Source organism: Leucoraja erinacea, chromosome 2, assembly GCF_028641065.1.
Source record: "Leucoraja erinacea ecotype New England chromosome 2, Leri_hhj_1, whole genome shotgun sequence".
Lineage (NCBI taxonomy): Eukaryota > Metazoa > Chordata > Chondrichthyes > Rajiformes > Rajidae > Leucoraja > Leucoraja erinaceus.
Window position 1 is genome coordinate 132,898,122 of NC_073378.1, and position 27,548 is coordinate 132,925,669.

A 27,548-nucleotide genomic window follows, 5' to 3' on the forward strand; every position below is an offset into this window, starting at 1 on the left:
AATCAAAACATGGAGGCCTGAACCAGAACCTGCTTAGCTTAGGTTATTGTTTGGGGCAATTATAGCACTGGAGGAAATTGTATTTGATATGGCTTTGTGTTGAAGATTGGGAAGCTGAATAAGGGGCCTCTTCTTGGGCCATCTGCTCTGTCTCTATTGCACATTTTTGAGCTCTGAATGTGACATAAAGGTGAAGAGTTATGGCTTGTTTTGCTAGGTTTGAGAGAATTCAAGGCTTAGAGATGATAGACTGCAGTTAGCTTTGGCTGTGTAAATTAATAATGAGTGTGATAAGGAATAAGATGCAAGTGAAGGAATAGTTGCTTTGAGAAATAATTAGATTGAGGGAGTAGTTTATAGAAGGTTGAAGCAGATGGAATTCTGACGTAATGGTCTGAGATGTAGTCTCTTGTGTTCTGCCTGGTACATGAGATTGGAAATCCTACTTCCCGATAACAGGAAAGGTACTAAACTTATATTAACTAAATTGACAGATTTACGACTCATGTATCTTTGGATGGGAGATGGAAATGTGCGTTTTGAACTTAGACACTGTAATTCAGCAAACTTATATAATTAATGTTTTAAAGACATGGGTAATGGTATTTCAAAATGTGTGAAATTATAGTGAAACAATTTATGAAATGTATTGGCTTAATAGAAAGGTACACTTTAGACTTATAGAAATTGATAATATTAGAAGAGATTGGGAGCAAGAATTAGCTATAAAAATTTCAAAAGAGAGCTGGGATAAACCCTTATTATATGTGCATAAATGCTCGATCAACGTACGACATACTCTAATCCAATATAAAACATTACATAGACTATATTATTCAAAAACTAAAATAAATAAACTTTTCCCCAATGTCTCACCCATTTGTGATAAATGTCAGTTACAAGAAGCTAACATAGCGCACTCTTTTGTTTTCTGTATAAAAATCCAAAAATTCTGGAACAAAATATTTGAAATCTTCACAAAATTATTTAAAACAAAACTACTACCCAAAGTAGAATGGATCATTTTTGGAATATCGGAAGGTAACCCAGAATTAAATATGTTTCAAAAGAACTTACTTAATTATGGGCTAATAATCGGAAAAAAGCTTATACTTAAATTTTGGAAAAATGCTCCAATACCAACAACAAAAATGTGGATTTCAAACATGTTCGAAACACTACACTTGGAAGAGATGAGACTCCTCCTAGCAGGCAAAGCAGATCACTTCCAAAAGACGTGGTCTGCATTTATGGAACTATTACAAGCATAAGGTGCAATAATAAGTTAAAACATAAAGGCTACCAGGACCTGGTAATGGGGGGGTATAAAATAAATTTTTAATAAAAACACGGTTGGTATATCCTTTTTTGCGGAGTTTTGTGTTACAATAGAGCGATTGATTTTCCTTTCTTCTTTTTTTTCATTTCTTTCTAGGGTCTTATTTCTTTTCTTTGCTTCCTTCTCTAATTCCTTCCCTAAGGGGTTCTCTTTTCCCAACACTTTCCTGCACCTTCACGATTCTTGCTTACTTTCCTTACTTCTTTTATTTCTATCTTTTTTAAAGCTCAAAAAATGAAGTGGTACAACATAATGTAATAAGATATATGCGATGTATTAATGTGATTTACTGTACTGCTAATAAAAATAAAATTAAAAAAAACTAAAAAAAAAAACTTATAGAAATTGTTTAGATTTATAGAAATATATTTTCTCTTGGTATAGAAAGTGTGTATGACTTGTGTGATCGTTGTGTTATATACGTATCTTGCATTTTGAGAAGTGGTCTTTCATAAGAGCCTACTGGGATTTTGCTGTGTTGAAATAAAATAATTCTAAAACAGTTATAAAGCACAGGCAAACGAAGGCTGTAATGAGGCCAGGGAAGGGGGATCATGTGACTGATGTTGTAAATCACCAGAAGGCCTCAGATGATTGGTTACTAGCTTGTCATACCCTCTGTATCTGAAATGTGTAATACCTATATAAATGCCATGAGTTTGTATCAAAGTTACTACTCTCTGGACCCGCCCCAGAGCATCAGCTCTGTATTGGAAGGTTCAAGAGACTAGTCTCAGCTGAATAAAGAATTGATTTTAACAGCAACAAGTGTTTGAGTCAAAGGTACACAAAAAAGCTGGAGAAACTCAGCGGGTGCAGCAGCATCTATGGAGCGAAGGAAATAGGCAACGTTTCGGGCCGAAACCCTTCTTCAGACCGACACAAGTGTTTGAGTCAAGTTGACTTTAGATTGAAAGAACTCAGTTTAACAATACTTCTTTACCTTAACGCACAGGAGACCTTTTGCAGCCAGGGCATCTTCTCCCCGGGCCCTGGGAAAGCAGTAATACTTAGCGTCGAGGATGGGGTAGCGGCTAGCAAAGAAGATCCCACTGTTGAGGAATTTAAACTCGCAGCAGCTATGGAAGCCGTAGACACCGACATCGTAGAGAACGTGCCCGAAGGCCGGCTGAAGGAGCTGCTTCAGCTTGGCCGCTGCCCGCTTCTCAAACACCTCCAGGAGGCAGACGAAGGCCATGTCAGCAGGGAAGATCGGAGAGATTTCTGCTACCAGGTCTTCTTTCTTATTCTGTTTTGCCCGAGTTCTACAGTGGCATTTTCCCAGGGTAGGAGATGGAGCAGGGCATTTGCTGTGCTGCTCATTTGACACCACTTCTGTGATTTCTGCTGGCTGGCTGTCTCCCACTGCTGCAGGTTCTGATGGATGCTCGCCGGTTTGACTTGCACTTATATTTGCAGGAAAGTTCTCAACTTCACTGTTCTCCTCAGAGCTGTCGATATAGTGGAGGCTGTTCATGACTGGAAGAAACCCTCCAGGCGCCTGTGCCTCATTCACGCTGAGAGAGTTGAACGCTACCTTGACTGGTGCCAATGAGCTCCTTCTGCTCTGCGAGCTGATGGACATGCTTGTTGGAGAGTCCACACACACTGTAATCCTTGGCCGATCAACAGAAGCGCAGATGTGGGTGGCAATCTGAGCAGCCCTCCTTTGGGTCCTAGCCAGATTGTTAAATCGGGCCAGGCAGTTCGGCAGAAAGCATAAGTTTGCTTCAAGAAAACCAAATCCCATTCCTTCTCCATATCCCGTCCATTGCTTCCGAGCATCTCCCATTGGATCTTCAATAACTGAATAACTGAAAGGCCTTCTTACTGCCTGCAAAGGAGCCCAGACAATAAACCCAAGCAGTGCTAATGGCATGCAGATTACTAAGAGAGTCAGACAGAAAAGAACACCAAAAAAAACCTTCATGGGATAGAGGTAGCATTCCTGCTCTTGCTTTTGACGTGTCTCGCGAGTAGTTGGCACACAGATTGCAATCATATGATCCAGGGACCAGAAACAGGGAAAGATCAAGGCCCAAGCCACAGAATGCAGTCCATGAACACAGGCATTCGGGAATGGAGATTCACGTAGAACCATGTTTACAAACTTGCAATTAACCTTCTCAATTAGCAAGTACGCTTTGGGATATATAAACAACTTTGACTGGATGTAGCCTGCCTATCATTTGCATTTTGAGGCATATTGAATTGGGGACCTCTAATCACTGTGCAACAAATTTTCTGTTTGCCTTCACATAACCTGGAATAAAAAAAGTGATGTTTAGGTGCATATTCTTAAAATGAAGGAAATTAAAGCAATAAAAGGTTCCCAGCCCAAAACATCTTCTATCGATTCCCTCCACAGATGCTAGCTGATCCACCAAGTTCCACCACATTTTTTTTTGCTCAATACACAAGTATTCCACAACTATAATATTGGAACACAACCAGATGAAGTATAGCACTATAAGGAGAGTCAGATAATCTGTTTTGAGAGGAATGAATATTGGCTAGGATACCAGGTGCAACACTGATTCTTTTTGACATTTTGCCATGGAATATTTTATGTCCGCTTGGAGAATAAACAAGGTGTTGGATCAAAGATCAAGAGGTCACTTCAGTTAGCACAGTATTTGCTTAGTAGTGTGCCAGAGTGTTGGACTAGATGTCAGTTTAAGTTCCTGGAACTTTTGTATGCAAAAGCCTGTCTCTGAACCAATATTCATTGCTAAAAAAAGCCCATATAATCTACATTGATTGATCTTATGAGAAAACTGGTGCCACATTTTCTACATCATAATCATTACAATGGAAAGTATCAAGTTATTTCTTTCACTCGTTATTTACCAGAATTGTGGATCAGGTTTGTGAGGACTGATGATAGAATAAGGCTCTGATGCACATATTCATAGGATGGCAGCCTCGATCACGAATCTTGCCTCCATCCACCTCCCTCCTGGAGAATTATTCTGAAACCTTTCAAGTGGTTGCAAGACTCAGCAACAATCTATTTTGTTATCTCCATGCTCACCTTTTCACATGACAGTGGGCTGTAACCTTGTGTTCCCATTGATATAACACAGGTTGATCGTCACAAATAACCCTGGTTCATTCTCCCTCCGTTTAACCACGACTCCAAGATCATACAATTCCACAGAAGTATGATTGCCTCAGTTTCCTCCACAGATCATTCTTGTGCACTTGTTCCCAATTCAGTTTCCAATGCATACCACAATGCAGGTGTGCCCCAGTCCAAACCAGTTTTATCTCCTCCAGTTCCTGTGATTCCTACCGCTTCAGTTGCTCGTGGAAAAGAAAGATACCAGACCTACATGAAATTTAGTCAAAGACTTTAAAAACAATTAAACACCAACACGAACGGGACTAAAACAAACAAGCTGTTGAGGGAACTTTTTTTCTGCTTCCGATTCCAGCATCTGCAATCACGTCATAGAGTGATACAGCGTGGAAACAGGCCTTCCACCCCAACTTGCCCACACCGACCAACATGTCCCAGCTATACTAGTCCTACCTGCCCACGTTTGGTCCATATCCCTCCAAATCTGTCCTATCCATATATTTTACTAACACAAAAAAGATACACGTCTGTGGGAAACACCACCCTCTGTAGGTCCCCCTTCAAGTTAAATGGCATCCTGGTATTCTTCAAGTCCTTCATTGTTACCAGATCTAAATCTTGGAATTTTCAACTCAACAGCACTGTGAAAGTACACAAAAATGCTGGACCATAAAGTCTAAGACCATAAATCAACCTCATCCTTTATAATTGACTTCTTTAGTCAGAGGGTAGTTAATCAATGGAACTTATTGCCACAGAGGGCTGTGGAGGCCAAGTCAGTGGATATACTTTTAAGGCAGAGATACACAAATTCTTGATTAGAACCGGTGTCAAAAGTTATGGGGAGAAGGCAGGAAATTTGGATTAGGAGGCAAAGATCAGCCGTGATTGAATGGTGGAGTAGACTAGATGATCTGAATTACCTAATTCTACTCCTATAACTTGTGAATAAGTTCATATCCTTTAAAATGAACAAATCATGATGACAACGAGAAATTTAAGCAACAATGTAAACACAGGGCGTAACCACTGTTCATAAACTGCCTGAGGTTTATTTAAAATATATATTTATAGATATATATCAGGTTCCCTGACTCATTAACCACATTTGACTGGATTTGCTTAAGGTGTGGGGTTGATCCTGAAACAGGCCATAGTCTTGAATTAAGTTTCGAAAAACAATTTCCCCATAATTGAACAGGTTAGGGAGCACGATGGTCAAAAGAGATAGTTGTAAAGTTAGATTAAATTATGGTGCTTATCAAAGTCATTTTAATATTTTTGACAGACCAGAACATAAACAACAATATATTGCAAAATACCTAGTACAGAACTATAGCCACCCCTACCATCTCAACTACCTTCAGCCAAGGAAGGGAGAACTTTCACTACATTAATACACAGGCGGCCATTCAGCCGCTGGAGGCTCACCCAGTAAGGCTATCCCATCCAACATTCTCTCTGATCAAGTGCCCTTCCTTCCTTTTACTATTAAAGGCAAATTTAAAGTAGACAATTAACCGACAAGCATACCTTTGGGACGTGGGCGGAAACCAGAGCACCCAGCTGAAACCTATGTAGTCACAGGGAAAATACACAAAGTATACACAGAGAACCCACAATTTTAAATTAACCAAGATGCTTGTAGTTGTGAGACAGAAGTACCAACCATTGCAGTACGATATTGTCGATTAAGGGGAGACGTTTATTGCCTCAGCTGCTTGGTGCCATTATGATTTATTCATTTTTCAGTTGACGGTTTAGAGACTTGCTCCACATGGGTCAGAGCTGCCTATTATATTATGTTAGGACCTAATTTTGCTTCTGCCAAGTGCCAGAAACATCAAATTGCATGGTCACCTCCACCCTCACCAACCAACCCCCCCCACCCCACTTTAATACTGAAACCAAGTGTTCAAAAGACAACCAAAACATTTGGCCCGAAACACCACCTGTCCATTCTATCCACAGATTCTGTCTGCCCCATTGAGTTTCTCCAGCACTTTGTGTTTTGCTCAAGACTCCAGCATCTGCAGTCTCTTATGTCTCTCTAAAGCTTTCTTAAGTACCGCTCCTGGGTATTTTCTTCAAGGCCAGGGCCTACCAAGGAAATTTTGGACAGACGTGAGAAATAAGCCAGAAGTGCAAGAGACTGCACATGCTGAAATCAGGAGCTATATATATATATATATATATATTGAATGCATTGACGAAATGACTGCATTTCGGTGTCTCTGTACTGTAGAATGATAATAAAGTTTGAATCTGAACCTGAATCTGAAAAAAAAGCAAGGAACTCAGATCAGGCAGCACCTGTGGAGAAAATGGACATTTTACAGCAAGACCCCTTATTTAAGGGAAATTAACTTGCAGAGTAACAGGAGGAGAATGGGACTGGTTAGATTTCTCTCAAGAAAGCTGGGAATGACAAAATGTTAACCCTTCCTAGTCTCCCTTCCTCCGCATTACCCCCTCCATCCCCGTTGACCCCCTCCAAAACCTCCCCATAAACTCCCTCCATCCCCATTATATTCTCCCTCCGCTTCATTCTATTCCCCCACCCCTTCTTTCCCAATTACTTTCTTCCCTCCTCCATTCTCTCCTCCTTCACCCCCGCTCCCCTTCTCCTCTCCTCCTTCTCCTCTCCTCCCTCTGCCCCCCTGCTCTCGCCGAGCATCCCTGGCCACTGCACCCACTCACCTGGTGCCGCTTCCTCACCGCAAGGACGGCGACACGGAGTGTGAAGTGATGGACAGCCCGCCCCCTCTCACTGCCCTGAGGCCCAAGGCCTGCTCCATATCGCCTCCCCGCCGCCAACGACAACCTGTCACCTGCGCTCGCGCTCCCCCCGCCGCCGTCGCCGTCACCACCACCACCACTACCTGCGTGACACCATCGCGCACGGAATGACCCCGCCCACAGGTGCGAGACCTGCGGCCGCGAGCGCGGCGGTTGGTCGGTCGGGGCGGGGCGGGACCAACTGCCGTTTCGGTCGCCGTTATTTCCCGCCTCCTCTGTGGCAAGGGATGGCGAGAGAGACGACACCGCATGTCAAACCAGAGGATGAGGGGTAAAAATCCCTAGATTTAGCACAAAAAAAAAACCCGAGTAGGTTATTAGGAACGGCAAAATGTATAAAATCAGGTTGGTATAAAATCCATTGTAATAATAATAATCTTTATTGTCATTGTACAAGACAACGGAATTTTGTTGGAGCAGTCCTCCAGCTGCACAGGAATATGAGGATAAAATACTATAAAAGAACTATTAAAAAAAATTAGACTATAAACATATAGGAGTAGGGGCGGGTGTATAAGAGGGGGGGAATCAGTGTGGGAGGGGGATAGAGTTCAGTAGTCTCACAGCTCTATGGTAGAAGCTGTTTTTTTAGTCTTGTGTTGCGGGCGTTCAGTGTCCTGTATCGTCTTCCTGAGGGCAGGGGGGTGAAGGGCAGTGTCCAGGGTGTGTGCTGTCTCTAATGGTACCCTTGACCCTCCAGATGCAGCGGGCCCGGTAGATGTCCTCCAGTCTGGGGAGCTGGGTGCCGGTCTGAACGAAATGTCGTTGCCTGCAGCCACACATGTAATAATAAACAACAAAACACACAATAAACACAAATTAACATCCACCACAGTGAGTTCACCAGGCACCTCCTCACTGTGATGGAGGCAAAAATCTTAGGGGTACTGTCTCTTCCCTCCTCTTCTCCCTCTGCGCTGAGGCGATACCCCATCGGGCGATGGTAAGTCAGTCCCGCGGCTCACGGAAAGATATTGCAAGAAAACGAGGAAAGGTAAAACGTGTAAAAGACTTAAATATGTTACAGATGTGCTTAGATTAGAAAATGATGAAAGAATTTGTGAGGAAAGTGAAAATCTGTAAAAGCAGACTGAAATGTATCATAAGTGTGTACAAATAAAACTTGAAAGAAATTGTGAGGAAAAATAAAATGTAAAATCAGAATAAAATCTAGTCATAGTCATAGTGATACAGTGTGGAAACGGTTTGGCCCAACTCCCCCACACCGGCCAATAATGTCCCAGCTACACTAGTCCCAGTTGCCTGCGCATGGTCCATATCCCTCCAAACCTGTCCTATCCATATACCTGTCTAACTTTCTTAAACTATGGGATAGTCACAGCCTCAACTACCTCCTCTGGCAGCTTGTTCCATACACCCACCATCCTTTGTGTGGAAAAAGGTACCCCTCGGATTCCTATTAAATCTTTTCCCCTTCACATTGAACCGATGTCCTCTGGTCCTCGATTTCCCTACTTTGGGCAAAAGACTGTGCATCTAACCGATCTATTCCTCTCATGATTTTGTATACCTCTACAAGATTGCACCTCATCCTCCTGCGCTCCATGGAATAGAGACCTCCCCTATCAACCTCTCCCTATTGCTCACATCCTCTAGACAGGGCCGGATTTACGTATAAGCTTCACAAGCTTAAGCTTAGGGCTTGAAAAGCTTACGTATAAGATTCACAAGCTTAATCTTAGGCCCTACAGGCCTCATAGGTTGAAGCCAAGGGCCTCAAAATTAGGGGGATTCCGTCCAAGGTGTTTTTTTCCCAGAGTAAAAAAAATCCTGGGAAAAAAAAGATTGGAGCGCTATTGACGGAATTTACCCGAAATTCTGGTTCCGGCCCACTGAAAGTTTTGTGGGAAAAAATTGCGCAGTTGGGAGAAGCCGGTGACGCAGTAGCGATGCAAAATGACGCTATCTCTCCGGGAGTGCGCAGTGGGCCCGGGCGGGTTCAGATCTCCATTTGCATTCCACACAATCACCTCGATGCCTCGTGTCTACTCCAGGTAAGTAGTGGAATATTGCGTTGCGGGAGTGCCTGTTTCTCTAGGCCGGGGGGGGGGGGGGGGGGCGCGCTGCAGTGTCGGCGGCGTGGAGTTGGAGCCTCGCTGCATGGGAGGGAGAGAGGGGAGGGGGAAAGGGGGGGTTGAGACAGGGGGAAGGAGGGGGGGGGGGGAGAGAGAGGGGGAGGGGGTGAGAGAGGGGAAGGGGGGAGGGGGAGAGAGGTGGAGAAGGAGGAGAGGGGAAGGGGTGGTTGAGACGGGAGAGGGAGGGGAGGTGGAGAGAGGGGGAGGGGGTGTGAGAGAGGGGAAGGGGGGAGAAAGGTGGAGAAGGAGGAGAGGGGAAGGGGGATTATCTTTAGTGAGGTTGCAAAATTAAGGTAGATTTTAGAGCAATTATATTTTTTCCTCCATATGAATAATATCAAACAATTGGAACTGCTTTATTTTCCTTGATAACGATACTGAAAAATATGAATTCCATAGTTTGCGACTTTCATTTTGCATCATTTTTAATGTGCAAACTAACACAGTCGAACAGTAACAGGCAATCAAATCAACGCACAAAGCATGTTCTAAAAAAAGGTTTTATTTACTGCAAAAACTTACAGTATTTTATTTGTAGTGTTTGCATGCTCATTTATAACATTTTACAGTACAACTTGATTATTAAAACAAGGACTGCTTCAATTCTTGATTTAAAAAAAATGTATACAACAATGAACCCAATCATCCCATTCCAACCACTCATTACTCTTGACTGATCCAAAATTATTTCTGAAATATTGGTCATACATTTGGTGCAAAAATGCTCCAAAATAAGGCTCAGAATGCACCAGAGAGCATCTAAAACCCCGGCTGCAAGGGTCTTTCAGCTTTGCACGTGATATGCTCTGCGTGCACTTGTTTCACATAAAATTTTTGTAATCCTGCCATGCCACCTCCCATTTTGAAAAGCTTCATACGGGCCTGGTGTATAATATTTTTGACACTGTCATAGGCCTTTCTTACATATGCTGTCACAACGCACTGTAGTCTCTAAACAACACTTCAGTAATTTTCTTTACCTTCCATTTCAGAATAATAGCAGATAACTTGACACTAGCATTGGCAATAAATAAAAAGCGCAGCTTTCTAGCCCTTATCTCATTGGCCACGCTCGGCTGCACATCGGTGTCAATTTGGTGGACTCGTCCATCTTCCTCTCGTTGTGGGGGTGGACGATTGGGAAGGGCCCTCACAAGTGGAATAGCCTAGGGCTCTTCATCTAAATCCGGCCCTGTAGACCTGGCAACATCCTCGTAAATCTTTTCTGAACCCTTTCAAGCTTGACGATATCTTTCCTATAACATGGTGCCCAGAACTGAACACAATATTCTAAATGCAGTCTCACCAATGTCTTATACAACTGCAACATGACCTCCCGACTTCTATACTCAATACTCTGACCGATGAAGACCAAAATGCCAAAAGCCTTTTTGACCACCTTATCTAACTGCGACCCAACCTTCAAGGAACCATGCACATGTAATCCTAGATCCCTCTGCTCCACAACACTACCTACAGGCCTACCATTTACTGGGTAGGTCCTGCCCTTGTTCGACATCCCAAAATGCAACACCTCACACTTCTCTAATAAATTCCATCAACCATTCCTCTGTGGCGGCACTTAGTGGTGGCTTGGGGAAATGTGAACCCTCGATATTGGCTGGCGCCATCACGTGATGAGCGGTGTGCTTTCGTGGGCTTTTCTCCTCTGTAGACAGCGCTCCTCCCGAGTAGCAGAAGCTATTATATATATGGCTGACCCAGCACACGTTTTTTGAGTACTTCCTTTTTGTTGTTTCCAAATAAAAATGTGTTTTACTCAACCTGCCTGTCTCGCCAAAGTGGTGACCCACTGGTCTGATTGTGATTTTAGATCCCAGCTATGAACACCGCCGCAAACCTCGATGCCCAGCCCGCCCAGCAAAACTAGGTGGCCCTGAATCTGCCCGTTTTCTGGGCGCTACAGCCTCAAGTGTGGTTCACCCACATTGAGGCCCAATATGAGTTTCGCAATATCGTCGTGGACGCCACTCGCTACTTTTATGTGGCTGGGGCAAATACGAGGGCCTCAAGGCGCCGCTGCTCCGCACTTTCAGGCTCAGCCGCCCTCATTCTGCATTTGGATGGCCTCGGCGATCACAAGCCGTCTGCGCTGATGAGTGAGATGCTCGCACTGATGGATGGCCATCACCCTGCCTGCTGTTTGAACAGGCTTTCCTCGAGCAGATGCCCGATGACATCTGCCTGTTCCTCGCTCGATCGGATTTTGCTGACTCCCTGCAGCTCACTGAATGGGCCGATGAGCTGTGGCGAGCCAGGCAGCAGGACGGTGGATTCATCAGCCGGGTGTCCGCGCTCTCGCACCAACAGCCTCGCAGGGACATTCAGCCCTCCGCTGCCATCGCTGCACCGCAGCCGCCTGCCGGATACCGCGGTATGCGCCAGTGGTGCTACTATCACCACCGCTGGGGTGCAGAGGCACGCCGATGCTGCGCCCCCTGCTCGTTTCCGGGAAATGCCTCGGACGATCGCCAGTAGAGGCTATCGTGGTCGGCCAGAACCATCGCCTCTACGTCCAGGATTGCCGTTCCGGGCTTCGCTTCCTGGTTGACTCCAAGGCCGTGCTGAGCATCATCCCTCCGTCTGGACTCAATACCAGTGATCGCCAAACCTCCGCCCACCTGGCCAATAGATCCAGATCCTGCTGTAATTGTTCACAACCTTCACTTACTGCAAAACCACTAACTAACTTTTGTATCATATAGAGATATGTAAAGAGATAAAAGGTTGCTAAGAAATTATGAGGAAAGGGAAATTGCATAAAAACTGAATAATATCTACTGTAAAACATGTAAAGAAAATAAGAAGTTATGAAAAGAAAATGCATAAAATAAGAATAAAATTTACTAAGGACGTTTAAAAAGGGAAAGGATGGGCATGAAATTATGAAGACAGGCAAAGTGTAGATCAGACTATAAAATCTATAGTTAATAAGGGGAAAATAACAAGAAATTGAGGAAAGGCAAAATGCATAAAATCAGAATGTGAATACTATAGATGTATTTCAAAAGAAAACAATGAAAGTATTTATGAGGAAACAAAAAATCTATAAAATTGGACTTTAAATCTACAGTAGTTATGTAAAAAGGGAAACAAATGAAAGAAATTCCAAGGGTAAGGATAATGTATAAAATCAGACTAAAATCTACTTCAGCGGCAGTGGTGATGGGAGCCTCGGTGGAAACGTGAGCCTCGACATAGGCGGCGGTGGGCCTTGGCGGCAACGGGAATCTTGGCGGTAAAGGGAGTCTCAGTGGTGGTGGGGGCTTGGCGGCGATGAGGCCTCGGCAGTAACGGGAGCCTCAGCGGTGGTGAGGCCATGGTGGTGGTGCGGAATCGGCAGCGATGAGGCCTCGGCGATCAATGGAGGACCCGGCGTGGGGGGACTGCCGTGAGGGACGGGGGATAGAGCAATGGGGACCCGATGTGAGGGAAAGTTTTAGTTTTAGAATCCTCTGCCCAGGGGATAATCCTGCGTTATGGGCCTATCCCACTTAGGCGATTTTTCAGCAGACTGCCGGCGACTGTCAAGTTGCCGGCAGTCACCTGAAAAACGGGGAACTGGAACGGCGACTGTCAGAGTAGAACACACACAAACACATTGCAAATGCGGAGGAGCACAAGTTGGGGAGCGCTGTCTAAAAAATTCTCACGGTGCAAAGCCAAGGTGATAGAGACACACACCACGAGTGTGTGTCTATATCACCTTGGCTTTGCACCGTGAGAATTTTTTAGACAAAAGGTTGGAAGGTTGGTACTGTCATTAAGACAGCTAAAGCACAGTGTACGCCAAGTCCTTTAAAAGAGTGGGGGAGTAGGAGGGAGAAGGAGTGGAGACAACTTAAGAAACCAGTGTTACACGGCTGTGAAGTTCGGCAGACATTTAACATTCCCGGTTCTGAAAACTACTGCTTACCTTTTTTTTCCCCCAATGAGCCAATGAAATACACCGTCAGCACCGGCTCCAACCCTCGAGAACCTCCGAGAACCTTCGACCTCCTGGCAACCCACTAGGACCTCCTTGCGACCCACCTACGGCTCGAGAATTCTCGCTAATCTCCATGGCGACTTAATTCTTGTCGCCGCTAATATTTCAACATGTTTGTTTGTTCGTTTGTTCATGCTGGTTAAGGCACAGTGCACACGGCTGCCAACCAACAGTCGCCTGTCTTTCTTTTTTTCACTTTCAATTTTAAGTTTTTGTGTACCTTGTTGTGGAAGAAAAAAATAATACCCTTCCTGCAGTTGTACAGGGTCTTGGTGAGACCACACCTGGAGTATTGCGTACAATTTTGGTCTCCTAATCTGAGGAAATACATTCTTGCCATAGAGGGAGTACAGAGATGGTTCACCAGACTGATTCCTGGGATGTCAGGACTTTCATATGAAGAAAGATTGGATACTCGGCTTGTACTCGCTAGAATTTAGACGATTGATGGGGGATCTTAAAGAAACTTACAAAATTCTTAAGGGGTTGGACAGGCTAGATGCAGGAAGATTACTTCCCGATGTTGGGGAAGTCCAGAACAAGGGGTCACAGTTTAAGGATAAGGGGGAAGTCTTTTAGGACCGAGATGAGAAAAACATTTTTTACACAGAGAGTGGTGAATCTGTGGAATTCTCTGCCACAGAAGGTAGTTGAGGCCAGTTCATTGGCTATATTTAAGAGGGAGTTAGATGTGGCCCTTGTGGCTAAAGGGATCAGGGGGTATGGAGAGAAGGCACTTACAGGATACTGAGTTGGATGATCAGCCATGATCATATTGAATGGCGGTGCAGGCTCGAAAAGGCCTAATGGCCTACTCCTGCACCTATTTTTTATGTTTCTATGTTTCCTTATTTAATTTTGATTGGAATTGAACAAGGTAACAAAATGGTGTTTTGGATGTGACAATTGGCATCTCTCGCTTGACCAGGTGCAGAAGAAGTTCGTGGGAATCAGCAAAGTAAGATTAGACTGGGAATGTGTTGAAGGGTGGATGGTAAATGTAACCATTAAATAGTAGAGGAGATTACGAAGCTTTAACTTTCTGTGAGGAGTTATAGTAGATCACCTGCGCCCACTACTGCCTGTGGCATAGAAATGTTACTGTAATTGGGAGGCTTATGATTGGCTCGGAGAACGGATCGTGGCGCGGGCCGTCTGAAAGGTGAGAGAAAATAATGTCAAGATGCCCTTGTATTGTGTTTGACTTGTATTAACTCTATATTTAAGAGGGAGTTAGATGTGGCCCTTGTGGCTAAGGGGATCAGGGGGTATGGAGAGAAGGCAGGTACGGGATACTGAGTTGGATGATCAGCCATGATCATATTGAATGGCGGGGCAGGCTTGAAGGGCCGAATGGCCTACTCCTGCACCTAATTTCTATTTTTCTATGTTTCTAACCATCTGTTGTTGAATAAGATTAACATAAGCAAAATATATGTTATGACTAATTAAATAATTGGTACGCATGTAGTTGATAGAATATTTTCATAGAATAGTATCTAACAAAAGTAAACAAAAGTTGTTTCTGCACAGTTTAACTGTCGGCTAATTCCGTTGTGAGGTCAGAGAATTGGTGAGCAGTTTTACTGCATGATAACTATACATAATTAAAACTCTGATCTTGTTATCTTCTGGTTTGGCAGTAATTCTACTTGTGCAAAAACGATTTGCGATAGCGCTATGATTTTTTGCCAGTTCACTCACTGTTCTCCTATGCTGCAAGTCCACCAAGTTTCATTCCGATCGATTGAATGTCGTCAAAGTTAGCGAGGTTTAAAAATCTTAAAAAACGCGCGTGGGCAGATCGATCTCTTCTCCTGCCTTCCTGCGCTGCGCGGATTAGTCTCTTCTCCTATCACTGCCCAGGACGGTCCACCCCTTCCTGTGCCATCACGTCTTTACTGGAGCTGAGGAAAGTGGAGGGACCCAAAGAGCAGAGGGACCCGAAGCAGCCCCGCAGCATTGCCAAATGGAAAGCTGACAGTCTGATCCCGATGGAGGAGAGCATCCAGAGCCCGCTGTGAGTCCCAACGCACTGCCATTGCAACGGTCCACAGCTCCCCCCTTTTCCCCTCTGGTCCGCATCGCTGGCACCCCGCTTTTTATATTCCATTAATTTTCCTCTAAATTAATTTCTTCCACACTTGTGTTGAATAAAGTTTTATCGTATAGTATCATAAAAATATATAAAGTAGAAAAAGATTGGTAAGAAATTATGAGTAAAGGGAAAATGTATAAAATTGGGCTGTGAAATCAACTATGTTTGTAACAACATGATTAGAAATTATGAGGACTGGAAAAATCTATAAAATCAAACTGAAATGTAATCTACATATGTGAAAAGGAAGGAGCAAGAAGTTGAGGAAAGTCAAAATGTATAAATTCAGACTGAAATCTAGGTATTTTTAAAGATCAACAAAAGTTAAGGTAGGTTTCTTAAAGATTTAGGATGGGTTATTGGGGATAATAAAATGGTAGAAAATTTATATTTTGCATCTGTCTTCACAGGAAATTACACTAGGAGCCTCGAGGAAACAACTGGGAGCCTCCAGGACAATATGGTGACTTGTCAAAGGTTTGATAGCAAACAATAATTTATGCAATGGTCTGCCTGACAAACAATGGTGAGTAGGTATAAATGGAGCAAAAAAGAAACTGAAGGAACTTGATGGTCGAGCGGCATTTGTGGAGATAGAAGCATTGTCAAAGTTTAGGATTGAGTCCCTGCATTAGGACTGAAAGTAGGGGCGAGAGAGATGGCTAGTATAAAGGTGGGTGGGCGTGAGGCAGGGGTGGGGAGGCCAGAGGTGGAATCAGGTGAGATGATCGGCTGATGGATGCAAAGAAGGGGTCAGGTGACAAGTGGTTGATAGGTAGAGACAGTAACGAAAGACATCAAAACAAATGGGACAGATGGACCCAAGAGGGGAAGGAAGGGGAGAGACCGAGAATGTGATAAGTGGAACCTAAATGTGGCAGATGCAGATAAATTAGGAAGATGATGAGTGGAACCACATAAGGCTGGAGGATGAGCAGATAGAACCAGTTGGCAAAGCTGATTGGAGAATCACAAGAAAAAGTGTACAGGTGGTAGACAGATGGAACCAGGTTGGAGAAGGGAATGAATGTGGGTGACGGAGCAGGTGGTGGGGTCGTTGGAGGTGAACTCTATGTTCTGAAGCCTGCAGTCTGAAGACACCACCCATTCCTGCTCTCCAGAGATGATGCCTGTCCCGGTGAGTTACTCCAGCTTTTTGTGTCTATCCTATGTTCATACCATGGGATTGCAGACTACCCAGTGATGTATTGTTCTAGTTTGCATTTGACCTGACCCTGGCAATGGAGAAGGTTGTGAAGAGAGGTTAGTATGAGCATGGGAATCAGAAGACAAGTTGAACTAGATGTTCTGCAAAATGGGCGTAAATGAATGCTTTACTTGGCAAGATGTAATGAGAGGTGTGCCGCAGGTAAAGGTGCTGAGGCCTCATATTTTACAAGTAATGGCTAAAGACGCACTTCAGGGCTGCTAAATTTGCTGCTGACTCAAAAATAGGTGGATGTAAAAAGGGGGCATTATAAGGCTACAAAAGTAAAATGTGGGCACAGGTTTAGCAAAAACAGACTAGTTGGGGAGAGGATGTGAAATTGTCTATTTTTGAAGGGAAAGTTACAAAATAAGCCTATTAACTGAATGATGAGGAAGTTCTGAGATGCAGAGGAAGCTCTGTGAAAAATGCAGTTTGCAAAAAGCTAGTATACATGCACTACAAGTCATTACAAAATTGACATAACTTTATTGTTTATTACTAGAGGATTGTAATGAAAAAGAAGAGGGGTTATTCCTCAGTTACATAATGCACTGGTGAGATGATGAGACTGGCAAGAATTTAATTTTCCTATCTGGGACACATGACAATAAACTCTCTTCACTTGACTAGATGTCTGCATTACTAATCTTTTTAAGGAAAGATGTAAATTGTTCAATTAGGTGGGAGGAGGTTTAGTCGGCAACATAATGGTCGTTATATTCGATTCAATGTTGCATACAGTAACATACAGTAATGGTCTACATGCAGTGCTCAATGGCAATATTTACCTTCTTTCGGTTGATAAATAACCATTCACAATGAGCTATTGTTTGTTATTTAGCCAATATCATGTCTATTCTATCATTTATCCTGAGGGTAATGAAATCTATAAATCTCTGTCTAAGAGTGCTGTGGTGGTTGCACAGTGAGTAAATTCAATTCAAGAGAGAGCTAGATTTAGCTCTTAGGGCTAACAGAATCAAGGGATATGGGGAAAAAGGAGGAACGGGGTACTGATTTTGGATGATCAGCCATGATCATATTGAATGGCGGTGCTGGCTCGAAGGGCTGAATAGAAAATAGGTGCAGGAGTAGGCCATTCGGCCCTTCGAGCCTGCACCGCCATTTAATATGATCATGGCTGACCATCCAACACAGTATCCTTTACCTGCCTTCTCTCCATACCCCCTGATCCCTTTAGCCCATAGGGCCACATCTAACTCCCTCTTAAATATAGCCAATGAACTGGCCTCAACTACCTTCTGTGGCAGAGAATTCCACAGATTCACCACTCTCTGTGTGAAAAAGGTTTTCCTCATCTCGGTCCTAAAAGATTTCCCCCTTATCCTTAAACTGTGACCCCTTGTTCTGGAGTGGCCTACCCCTGCACCTATTTTCTATGTTTCTAAGATATTGATAAACGTTTGGACACTAAAAGCTGGAGCAACAGAAGGCCAGTCAGCATCTCCGGAGAAAACAGTTTAAGAATAAGTGGTAAGCAATTTAGAATGGAGATGAGGAAACACTTTTTCACACAGAGAGTTATGAGTCTGTGGAATTCACTGGATCAGAGGGTGGTGGAGGCCGGTTCTCTGGATACTTTCAAGAGAGAGCTAGATAGGGCTCAAAGATAGAGGAGTCAGGGGATATGGGGAGAAGGCAGGAACGGGTTACTGATTGGGGGTGATTAGTCATGATCACATTGAATGGCGGTGCTGGCTCGAAGGGCAGAATGGCCTACTCCTGCATTACTGTCTATTGTCTATTGTCCAAAAGGAAACGGTGATGTTTCGGGTCAAGACCCTTCTTCAGACAGGAGAAAAGGAATAGGTGAGGTCTTGGGCCGAGACTCTTATTCAAACTTCAGTGAAAACCTGCATCTGCAGCTCCTTCCTACATATTTTGACAAATGTTTAGTTATGAAGGAAATCAAGCATCAGTTTAGTGCTGAAGAGTGGTGAAAGTAAAATATTAGTCATGATCTTAGTGAACAGTTTTGCATGTTCAAATGTTGCATTTGTTTTTTAATTGTTAAGTCCCTAGGATGGTTAACAAAGTTTTTGCTTATTATCCCTATCCCTCACTGTCCTGAGTAATTTTAGCCACTGTGTTGGTGGAAGACTGGAGTCATACTAGCTAGAGCAAACAAGGCTGGTTAAAACGATACTGGTGGCCAGTCAATGTGTTTTTCAAGCTGTCATATTTTTATTGATAACATGGTTATAATTTCTCAAGCTACCAGCACGGGATATAATCAGTTGTTCTGTGAATTATCAATCCAATAATATGATTGCTGCACTCTCACACTGTTAGCATTAGGGGATATATCAATTGAAAAAAGAACAATGTTTTAAATGGAATGTTGAGCACTGGAGTGGGGGGAGAGGTGGGAAGTATACTCTGGAGTCCATGTCAGAAAGATAGTGGCAATCGATGGACCCCTTTCTCTTCTCTTTTGTTCCATATATTCAAATTATTCAATGCGAGATGGGGTGGGAGTGCGTTTAAATCTTGGGAAGGCAGTTAATGAGAGTTGAGACACAAGTCAACGCAGATTCTGGAATCTCAAATGAAAAATAGACAGTTGGTGGAACTCAACAGTTCAGGCAGCATCTAACAACATAGAAAAAGAGCAAATAGCAATTTATTAATTGCAGGAACAGCTCGGTTGACATCGAGTGTCTGCTTACATCATCAGCCCTTTCCTATGTCATAAAGCTTTCAATTTGATGACCCAAAACTGTTGTCCAACTTGCCTTTAACAAATGCTTATGCTGAATAAATAGAAACCAGGAGGAGGAGGAGGAAATTATGGAATCAATTCAACAAAGATGTTCATCTGATTCGTATTATGGTTAGTCTTTGTAAATTCTAACAGCTCTTGGCGGGGCTTTTTCCAGTAACCCATTCTGTCCACATTTACATTTACATAGGCAGTGATGATAATTTTAACCTAATTTGCAAGCTGCAATTCTATGTAATTGGGCAGATAACCACTTTTATATCCAATTCAGGAATACATCCTAGCTTATGTGAGGTCCGTTTAAGAGTCTGATGACAGAGGGTTGTCCTCTCACCAGAGGCTAGATGGTTTAGGTCTGTATTCCTTGGAGTTTAGAGTTTATAGGTTCATAAGTCATAGGAGCAGAATTAGGCCTTTCAGCTCATCAAGTCTATTCAGCCAATCAACCATGGCTGAAGTATCTTTCTCTCTCAACCTCATGCACCCTCCTTCTCCCTGTAACCTTGCCACACTCACCAATCAAGTACTTGTCAATCTCCGCTTTAAAATACCAAAAAACTTGGCTTCCATAGACATCAGTGACAATGAATTCCGTCTGGCAAAATACATTTTTTGTCATCTCTTTTCTAAAGATACATCTTTTATTCTGAAGCTGTGCCCTCTGGTTCAGACCCTCCCACTAGTGAAACATTCTCTCCACTTCCACTCTATCCAGGCCTTTCATTATACACTAAGTTTCTATGACATCCCGCCACATCTTTATAAACTCCAGCGAGTACAGGCCCAGAGGATGAGAAGTGTCTTTATTTGAACATATGTAATCTTCCGGGGGATCGACAGGATAGATGTTGAGATGTTTTCACAAGTGGGAGAATTACCAACAAGGATGCATAGCTACAAAATAAGGGTTTGGTCTTTTAACGCTGAGGTACGTTGAAAGTTTTTCTCTCAGACTGTCTGGAATTCCCCAAGAGTGATAGAATCCAGACCATTAGATATATTTAAGATGGAGATAGCTAAATATTTGAATAATTGTGGAACTAAGGATCATGAGAAACGGACACAGAAGAGGACTTGAGGGCCAGCTATATCATCCATGATCATTTTCTTAGTGGCCAACCTCCTGCTCCTCTTTACTTGTATTATTTTGTTCTTTTATTTGATGCCTCGCATGAAGGGACTGTTTCGGCCATATGACTATGCATTTCAATGATAAAAATAATTGCAAAGAGTATCCTTTGTTGTTGGCTAATTTTTTGGTAAACATTTGGAATCAGCAAATGTGACAAAGAGTAGTTTGTTTACTGACTAGGAAACTCAGATTGTCTGACCTAGCTGGTTCACCTTCGAAACATAGAAAATAGGTGCAGGAGTAGGTCATTCGAGCCAGCACCGCCATTCAATGTGATCATGGCTGATCATCCAAAATCAGTACCCCATTCCGGCTTTTTCCCCATATCTCTTGATTCCTTTAGCCCTAAGAGCTAAATCTAACTATCTTTTGAAAACATCCAGCGAATTGGCCTCCATTGCCTTCTATGGCAGAGAATTCCACAGATTCACAACTCTTTGGGTGAAAAAGTTTTTCCTTTGATTAGGAAAACTGCCAGACTTACTGACTGATCTCCTAATCCACTTTGTTGCAGCTCTTGCATTTTTTTAATCAACTCAAGAAGAAAAAAATACACTGTTGGATGAACTCAGCAGGCCGTGCAGCATCTGCAGAAGGTGATGAACAATTAGCGTTTTAGGTCAAGGCCTCTCAGAAGGGTCTCAACTCAATGTCCATTTCATTCACAGATGCTTCCTGATCTGCTGAGTTTTTCCAGCAAGTTGTTATTTTTCTCAGGATTCCAGCGATTTCAGTCTCGTGTCAACCATTCAGGAAACTTGTTATCAGATTCTTGAATGTACCTCATATAAGACAGGATGTATTTCTGATCTCTTAATCTACTTTGTTGCAGCTCTTGCATTTTTTTAAATCCGCTCTTTGTAGCCTCAAAGTGATCAGTGGAGTTTGCAGGGATCTGTTTGTTGGTATCTCTGTTGTTTGTGTTATTTGTAAATGACACAAAAGTAGATTGGTTAGTTAGTAACTTTGCAAACAACACAATTAAACTGGAATTGTGGACAGTAAGGTAGGGTATCAAAGTTTATAGTAGGAAATAAATCAACTACTGAAATGGATGGATAAATAACAGTTGGGGATTAATCTGAGGAAACGTGGAGCTTCCAGCCGTGGGCGGCGCTGACTTTGACATCGCGGAACCTGGGATCTCTCGCCGAGGTCGCCAGCGTTGAATCTTCGCCCAGCTCGGCCTGTGGACTTCGGGAGCCGTGGTCTCCAGTAGGACGCGGCCGATTCGGAGACTCCGGGCCACTGAGAGTTTTCTTCCGTTCGAGGGCCTGAAACATCAGGTCCTGTAGCGGCGACTGCAGAGGCCTCAATAGGCCCCGACCAAGGGTGAACAGAAGAAGTGGACTGAAATTTGGTGCTTTCCCTCACAGTGGGAAATGTTGATTCCGCTGTGGGGGGATGTTTTTTATGTTTTATGTTAAATTCTAAAGTGTTGTGTTTATCTTATTTGTATGCTGCATGGTAACTCAAATTTCACTGCACCAATTGGTGTTTGTGAAAATAAATGTCCTTTATCCTTTGTCATTAGCTTGTTTAAAGATATTTATTATATTTTAACTAATCTGTTATTTCATGTGTTCGAGCAAAAGGTTCCCGACTTAACCAATCACATAATGAGCTGCTTGATCCAAGTGTGTGCACAATGCCATAATCTTTATCGTATGGCCAGTAACATGATAATTTGAAACACCACCAGGTGGCGCCGCACGATGGCTGCCTCGCCAAGTCTGTCTGACTTTTCGTCCTTTTATTTGTTATTTTTAGTGTGTTTTAAAAGTATGTGTTATTGTTCTCTGGTTTGTTTTATGTGGGGTGTGGGGGAGGGGGTCGGGGGAAACTTTTTTTCAATTTCTAACCTTGCTGGAGATGCGATTGTTTTTTGGATTGTATCTCCGGTCGTCATTCTGCGGCCTAACATCATGGATCTGGCGGTCTTGCTCGGGACTGACTTTGAGCCCCACCCCGGGGACGTGGACTTGCCATCGGAGCCGATCCCTTGCCTGGGATTGATGCTCCAACTGCGGCCTGTGGAGTTCACCTTCGAGAAGCTCGCAGTCTTGTGTGGCAGGAGACCGATGGCGGGAGCTCCAAAAGACGCAGAATGTTTCGATCAGCCCTGAACCGGGGTCAGTGGGAGCCAAGATCTGCCCGTCAATGGAAGATCGAGGCCCGCGACTGCGGGAGAGCAAAGAAGAGAAGAGATTGAACTTTTTCGCCTTCCTTCACAGTGAGGAATGTTGAGTAGTCACTGTGGTGGATGTTTATGTTAAAATGTATTTTGTGTGTTCTGTTGCTTTTTATTTGTATGACTATGGTAAATGAAATTCCTTGTATGTTGCAAAACATACTTGGCTAATTAAGTATGATTATGATGATGATTATGATAATTTAGAGATAGACACAAAATGCTGGAGTAACTCAGCAGGCCAGGCAGCATTTCTGGATAGAAGGATTGGGTGATGTTTCGGGTCGAGACACGATCAGTCTGAAGAAAGGTCTTGACACGAAACATTGTCCATTCTTTCTCTCCTGAGATGCTGCCTGTCCCACTGAGTTACTCCAGCATTTTGTGTCTACCTGTATCTTCAATTTAAACCCGCATCTGCAGTTCTTTCCTACACATGATCATTTAGAGGTTTTGTTTCAGTGTGTGTAAATCGAATTCCAAAGTGTTACATAACTATTTTTTTGCGACCATATTTAGCATTTTATGTTTTTCATAGGTACTTTGAATCAAAGAGTCTTACTGCATTGAAACAGATTCTTCGTCTAGCATCTATCGATACTATTCCCATTTTCTTGTATTTGCCCCACATCAGTCTATTTAATTCCATACCTATACATATGTGTTTTGCACATTATAATTATAGCTCTACTACCACCTACTCTGGCAGCTCATTCCATATACATATTACTCTTTGTGGAAAGCTAGTTCATAAGTTCTAGGAACAGAATTGGACCATTTAGCCCATCGTCTACCCCACTATTCAATCATGGGTGATGTATCTTTCCCTCTCAACCACATTCTCATGCCTTCTCTCCAGAACCCCTGACACCCTTACTAATCAAATATCTGTCATTCTCCGCCTTAAAAATATCCATTGGCTTGGCCACAGTCGCCTGTGGCAATGAATTCCATAGATTCGCCATCCTCTGACTAAAGAAGTTCCTCATCTCCTTTCTAAAGGTACGTCCTTTAATTCTGAGGCTATGGCCTCTGGTCGTAGACACTCCCACTAGTGGAAACATCCTCTCCACATTCACACCATCCAGGCCTTTCACTATTTGGTAAGTTTCAATGAGGTCTCCCCTCATCCTTCTAAGCTCCAGTGAGTACAGGTCCAGTGCCTTTAAACACAATCATTTCTGCAATCATCCTTGTAAATCGGCTCTGGACCCTCTACAATGCCAGCACATCCTTCCTCTGATATGGGGCCCAAAATTGCTCACAATATAAATCTGCCAAAGCTTGTGACAAAGATATGACAAAATGGCTGCGGCGCGGGCACACCGCGACGCCCTGTGTCTCCCTAGAATGGAAAAAATAGCAACGATCCCCTTACCTGCTTCAAGGCTGCTCACTCGGAGCAGCCTTGTACTCATCTCGTACAGCCGACAGGAACTTCTGGACTTCGGTTCCTGCGGCTGCAACAACTTTTTGGACAATCTCCCTCTTCCGTCTGAGCTCATCAGAGCAACAGAGTACCCGACTGGACACCGCCAGGTGAGTCGCGGGGTTGGAGACCGCCATCCGACCCGCGGAGCCCAACCGACCCTCGGCCCTCACCGGATCCCCGGCCCTCGCTCGACTCCCGGTTCTCGCCCGATCCCCGGCCCTGACCCGACCCCCGGTACTCGCTCGATTCGCCCGACTCCCGGCCCTGACCCGACCCCCGGTCCTCGCCCGACTCCCGGCCCTGACCCGACCCCCGGTCCTCGCCCGACTCCCGGCCCTCACCCGATCCCCGGCCCTCGACCCGACTCCCGGCCCTTGCCCGACCCCCGGTCCTCGCCCGACCCCCCTGGCCCGACTCCCGGTCATCCCCGGTCCTCGCCCGACTCCCGGCCCACGCCCGACTCCCGGTCATCGCCCGATCCCCGGAGCCCAACCGTCCCGCGGAGCTGGAGAACGCCAGGTGAGTCCCGGAGCTGGAGACCACCCACCCGACCCGTGGAGCTGGAGACCACCACCCGACCCGTGGATGCTGGAGACCACCACCCGACCCGTGGAGCTGGAGTCCACCACCGACCCCGTGGAGCTGGAGACGACCACCACCCCGACCCGTGGAGCTGGAGACCACCACCCGACCCGTGGAGCTGGAGACCGCCCCCCCGACCCGTGGAGCTGGAGACCACCACCCGACCCGTGGAGCTGGAGACCGCCACCCGACCCGTGGAGCTGAGACCACCACCCGACCCGTGGAGCTGGAGACCACCACCCGACCCGTGGAGCTGGAGACCACCACCCGACCCGTGGAGCTGGAGACCACCACCCGACCCGTGGAGCTGGAGACCACCACCCGACCCGTGGAGCTGGAGACCACCACCCCCGACCCGTGGAGCTGGAGACCACCACCCGACCCGTGGAGCTGGAGACCACCACCCGACCCGTGGAGCTGGAGACCACCACCCGACCCGTGGAGCTGGAGACCACCACCCGAGCTGGAGCTGGAGACCACCCACCCGACCCGTGGAGCTGGAGACCACCACCCGACCCGTGGAGCTGGAGAACGCCACCCGACCCGTGGATCTGGAGACCGCCACCCGACCCGGGGAGCTGGAGACCACCACCCGACCCGTGGAGCTGGAGAACGCCACTGGAGACCGCCACCCGACCCGTGGAGCTGGAGAACGCCACCCGACCCGTGGAGCTGGAGAACGCCACCCGACCCGTGGAGCTGGAGACCACCACCCGACCCGTGGAGCTGAGAAGACCACCACCCGACCCGTGGAGCTGGAGAACGCCACCCGACCCGTGGAGCTGGAGACCGCCACCCGACCCGTGGAGCTGGAGACCGCCACCCGACCCGTGGAGCTGGAGACCACCACCCGACCCGTGGAGCTGGAGAACGCCACCCCGACCCGTGGAGCTGGAGACCTCCACCCGACCCGTGGAGCTGGAGACCACCACCCGACCCGTTGAGCTGGAGACCGCCACCCGACCCCTGGAGCTGGAGAACACCACCCGACCCGTGGAGCTGGAGAACACCACCCGACCGGTGGAGCTGGAGAACACCCCGGAGCTGGAGACCACCACCCGACCCGTGGAGCTGGAGAACGCCACCCGACCCGTGGAGCTGGAGACCACCACCCGACCCGTGGAGCTGGAGAACGCCAGGTAAGCCCCGGGGCTGGAGACCATCAGCAGAGCCGCGGGGCTGAAGACCGCCTGCGGAGTAACGCAGACGCAGAGCAACGGAGCGGCAGAACACCAGCGCGCACCAAGCCAGCTCGGCCCACCAGAAGCACCAACAGACGGCGACGGGTACGAAAACACCGCCGGGGACGCAGAGGTGGGTTAAAGGCCAGGTTAGAGCTAGCCCCACACAGGGCAGCGATTCCTAGCCTTTTCCTCGCCAACGTGCGCTCACTGGCAAACAAAATGGATGAACTCCGGCTAAGGATCACCTCCCACAACCGGATCAAGGACTGCAACATCTTGATCTTCACTGAAATTTGGCTCAACACTGACGTTCCTGACAGCGCCATCCAGCTATCGGGGCGTCATTTACTCCGAGCGGACAGGACATCAGACTCTGGTAAGACCAGGGGGGGGGGTCTGTGCATTTATGTAAACAAAGCATGGTGCACGGACTCCACCATCATCGAGAGTCACTGCTCAGCTAACCTTGAATTCCTCTTGGTTAGATGCAGACCGTTCTATCTGCCCAGAGAGTTCACCTCCACTGTTGTGACTGCAGCCTATATCCCTCCTGATGCTAATGCCAAGCTTGCAATGAAAGAGCTGCATACTGCCATTAGCAAACAACAGACGCACAACCCCGAGGCAGCCTTCATTGTTGCGGGTGACTTCAATCACTCCAACCTGAAGACTGTACTCCCCAAATTCCACCAACATGTATCCTTCCCCACTAGAGTAGACAAGACACTGGACAAAGTCTACACCAATATGGCTGAAGCTTACAAAGCCATCCCCCTCCCCCACCTTGGTCAGTCTGATCACGTCTCATTGTTCCTGCTCCCTAAGTACTCCCCACTCATCAGACGGGTTAAACCAACTGTAAGGACAGTTAAAGTCTGGTCAGAGGAAGCGGACTTCACACTTCAGCAGTGTTTTGGAAACACTGACTGGAAGGCGTTTGCAGCCCAGGCCACCCTTGACTCTCACACGGACATTGATTCCTATACATCCTCTGTTCTGGACTTTATAAACTCCACCATCAATAGTGTCACCTCCCTCAAACAGGTGACCATATACCCGAATCAGAAGCCATGGATGAACAGCGAGGTCAGGCTACTGCTGAAAGCACGGGACACCGCTTTCAGGTCAGGCGATGCTCGAGCCTACAGTTCATCCAGGGCTAACCTGAAGAGGGGCATCAGGAAGGCCAAGCACTGCCATAAGCTCAGGATTGAGGAGCACTTCAACAACAACTCCGACCCCCGACGCATGTGGCAAGGCATCCAGGCCATCACGGACTACAGACCCTCCAACATCACCCCCACATCCAGCGACGCCTCCTTCCTTGAGGAGCTTAACCACTTCTATGGCCGCTTCGACAGGGACAATCTAGAGACAGCCATCAAGGCTGTGCTACCTGCCGATCACCAACCCCTCACACTCACCCCCTACGACGTGTACGTGGCACTGAGTAGGACTAATGCACGTAAGGCTGCTGGCCCTGACGGCATCCCCGGGCGCGTGCTCAGTGCCTGTGCTGCGCAGCTGACAGACGTCTGGACTGACATCTTCAACCTGTCACTTGCCCAAGCAGTTGTCCCCACTTGCCTTAAAGCCACCTCCATCGTGCCAGTGCCAAAACACTCCACTGCGGCAAGCCTCAACGACTTCC

General features: G+C 45.8%; 2 protein-coding genes across 7 annotated transcripts in view; one reads left to right on the forward strand and one right to left on the reverse strand.

The window, feature by feature from the left end:
* Positions 1-7,326, reverse strand: part of smpd5 (sphingomyelin phosphodiesterase 5) — a 35,303-nt gene extending 27,977 nt beyond the window's left edge. The window contains exons 1-3 of one of the 3 annotated variants that reach the window (XM_055665601.1): positions 7,122-7,284; positions 4,374-4,670; positions 2,283-3,602 (exon numbers count right to left, since the gene is read on the reverse strand). In XM_055665601.1, coding sequence (XP_055521576.1) covers positions 2,283-3,440 — 1,158 coding nt within the window. In that variant the 5' untranslated portion in view covers positions 3,441-3,602; positions 4,374-4,670; positions 7,122-7,284. The other 2 variants (XM_055665608.1, XM_055665598.1) reach the window with 2 other exon arrangements.
* A 152-nt stretch (positions 7,327-7,478) lies between these two features.
* LOC129715783 (uncharacterized) overlaps positions 7,479-27,548 on the forward strand; it is a 337,613-nt gene continuing 317,543 nt past the window's right edge. For 3 of the 4 annotated variants that reach the window (XM_055665662.1, XM_055665654.1, XM_055665638.1), the window contains exons 1-2: positions 7,479-7,565; positions 15,834-15,949. In XM_055665662.1, coding sequence (XP_055521637.1) covers positions 15,947-15,949 — 3 coding nt within the window. In that variant the 5' untranslated portion in view covers positions 7,479-7,565; positions 15,834-15,946. Of the gene's footprint in view, positions 7,566-15,833; positions 15,950-19,285; positions 19,488-27,548 lie in introns of those variants that run through there. The other variant, XM_055665643.1, reaches the window with a different exon arrangement.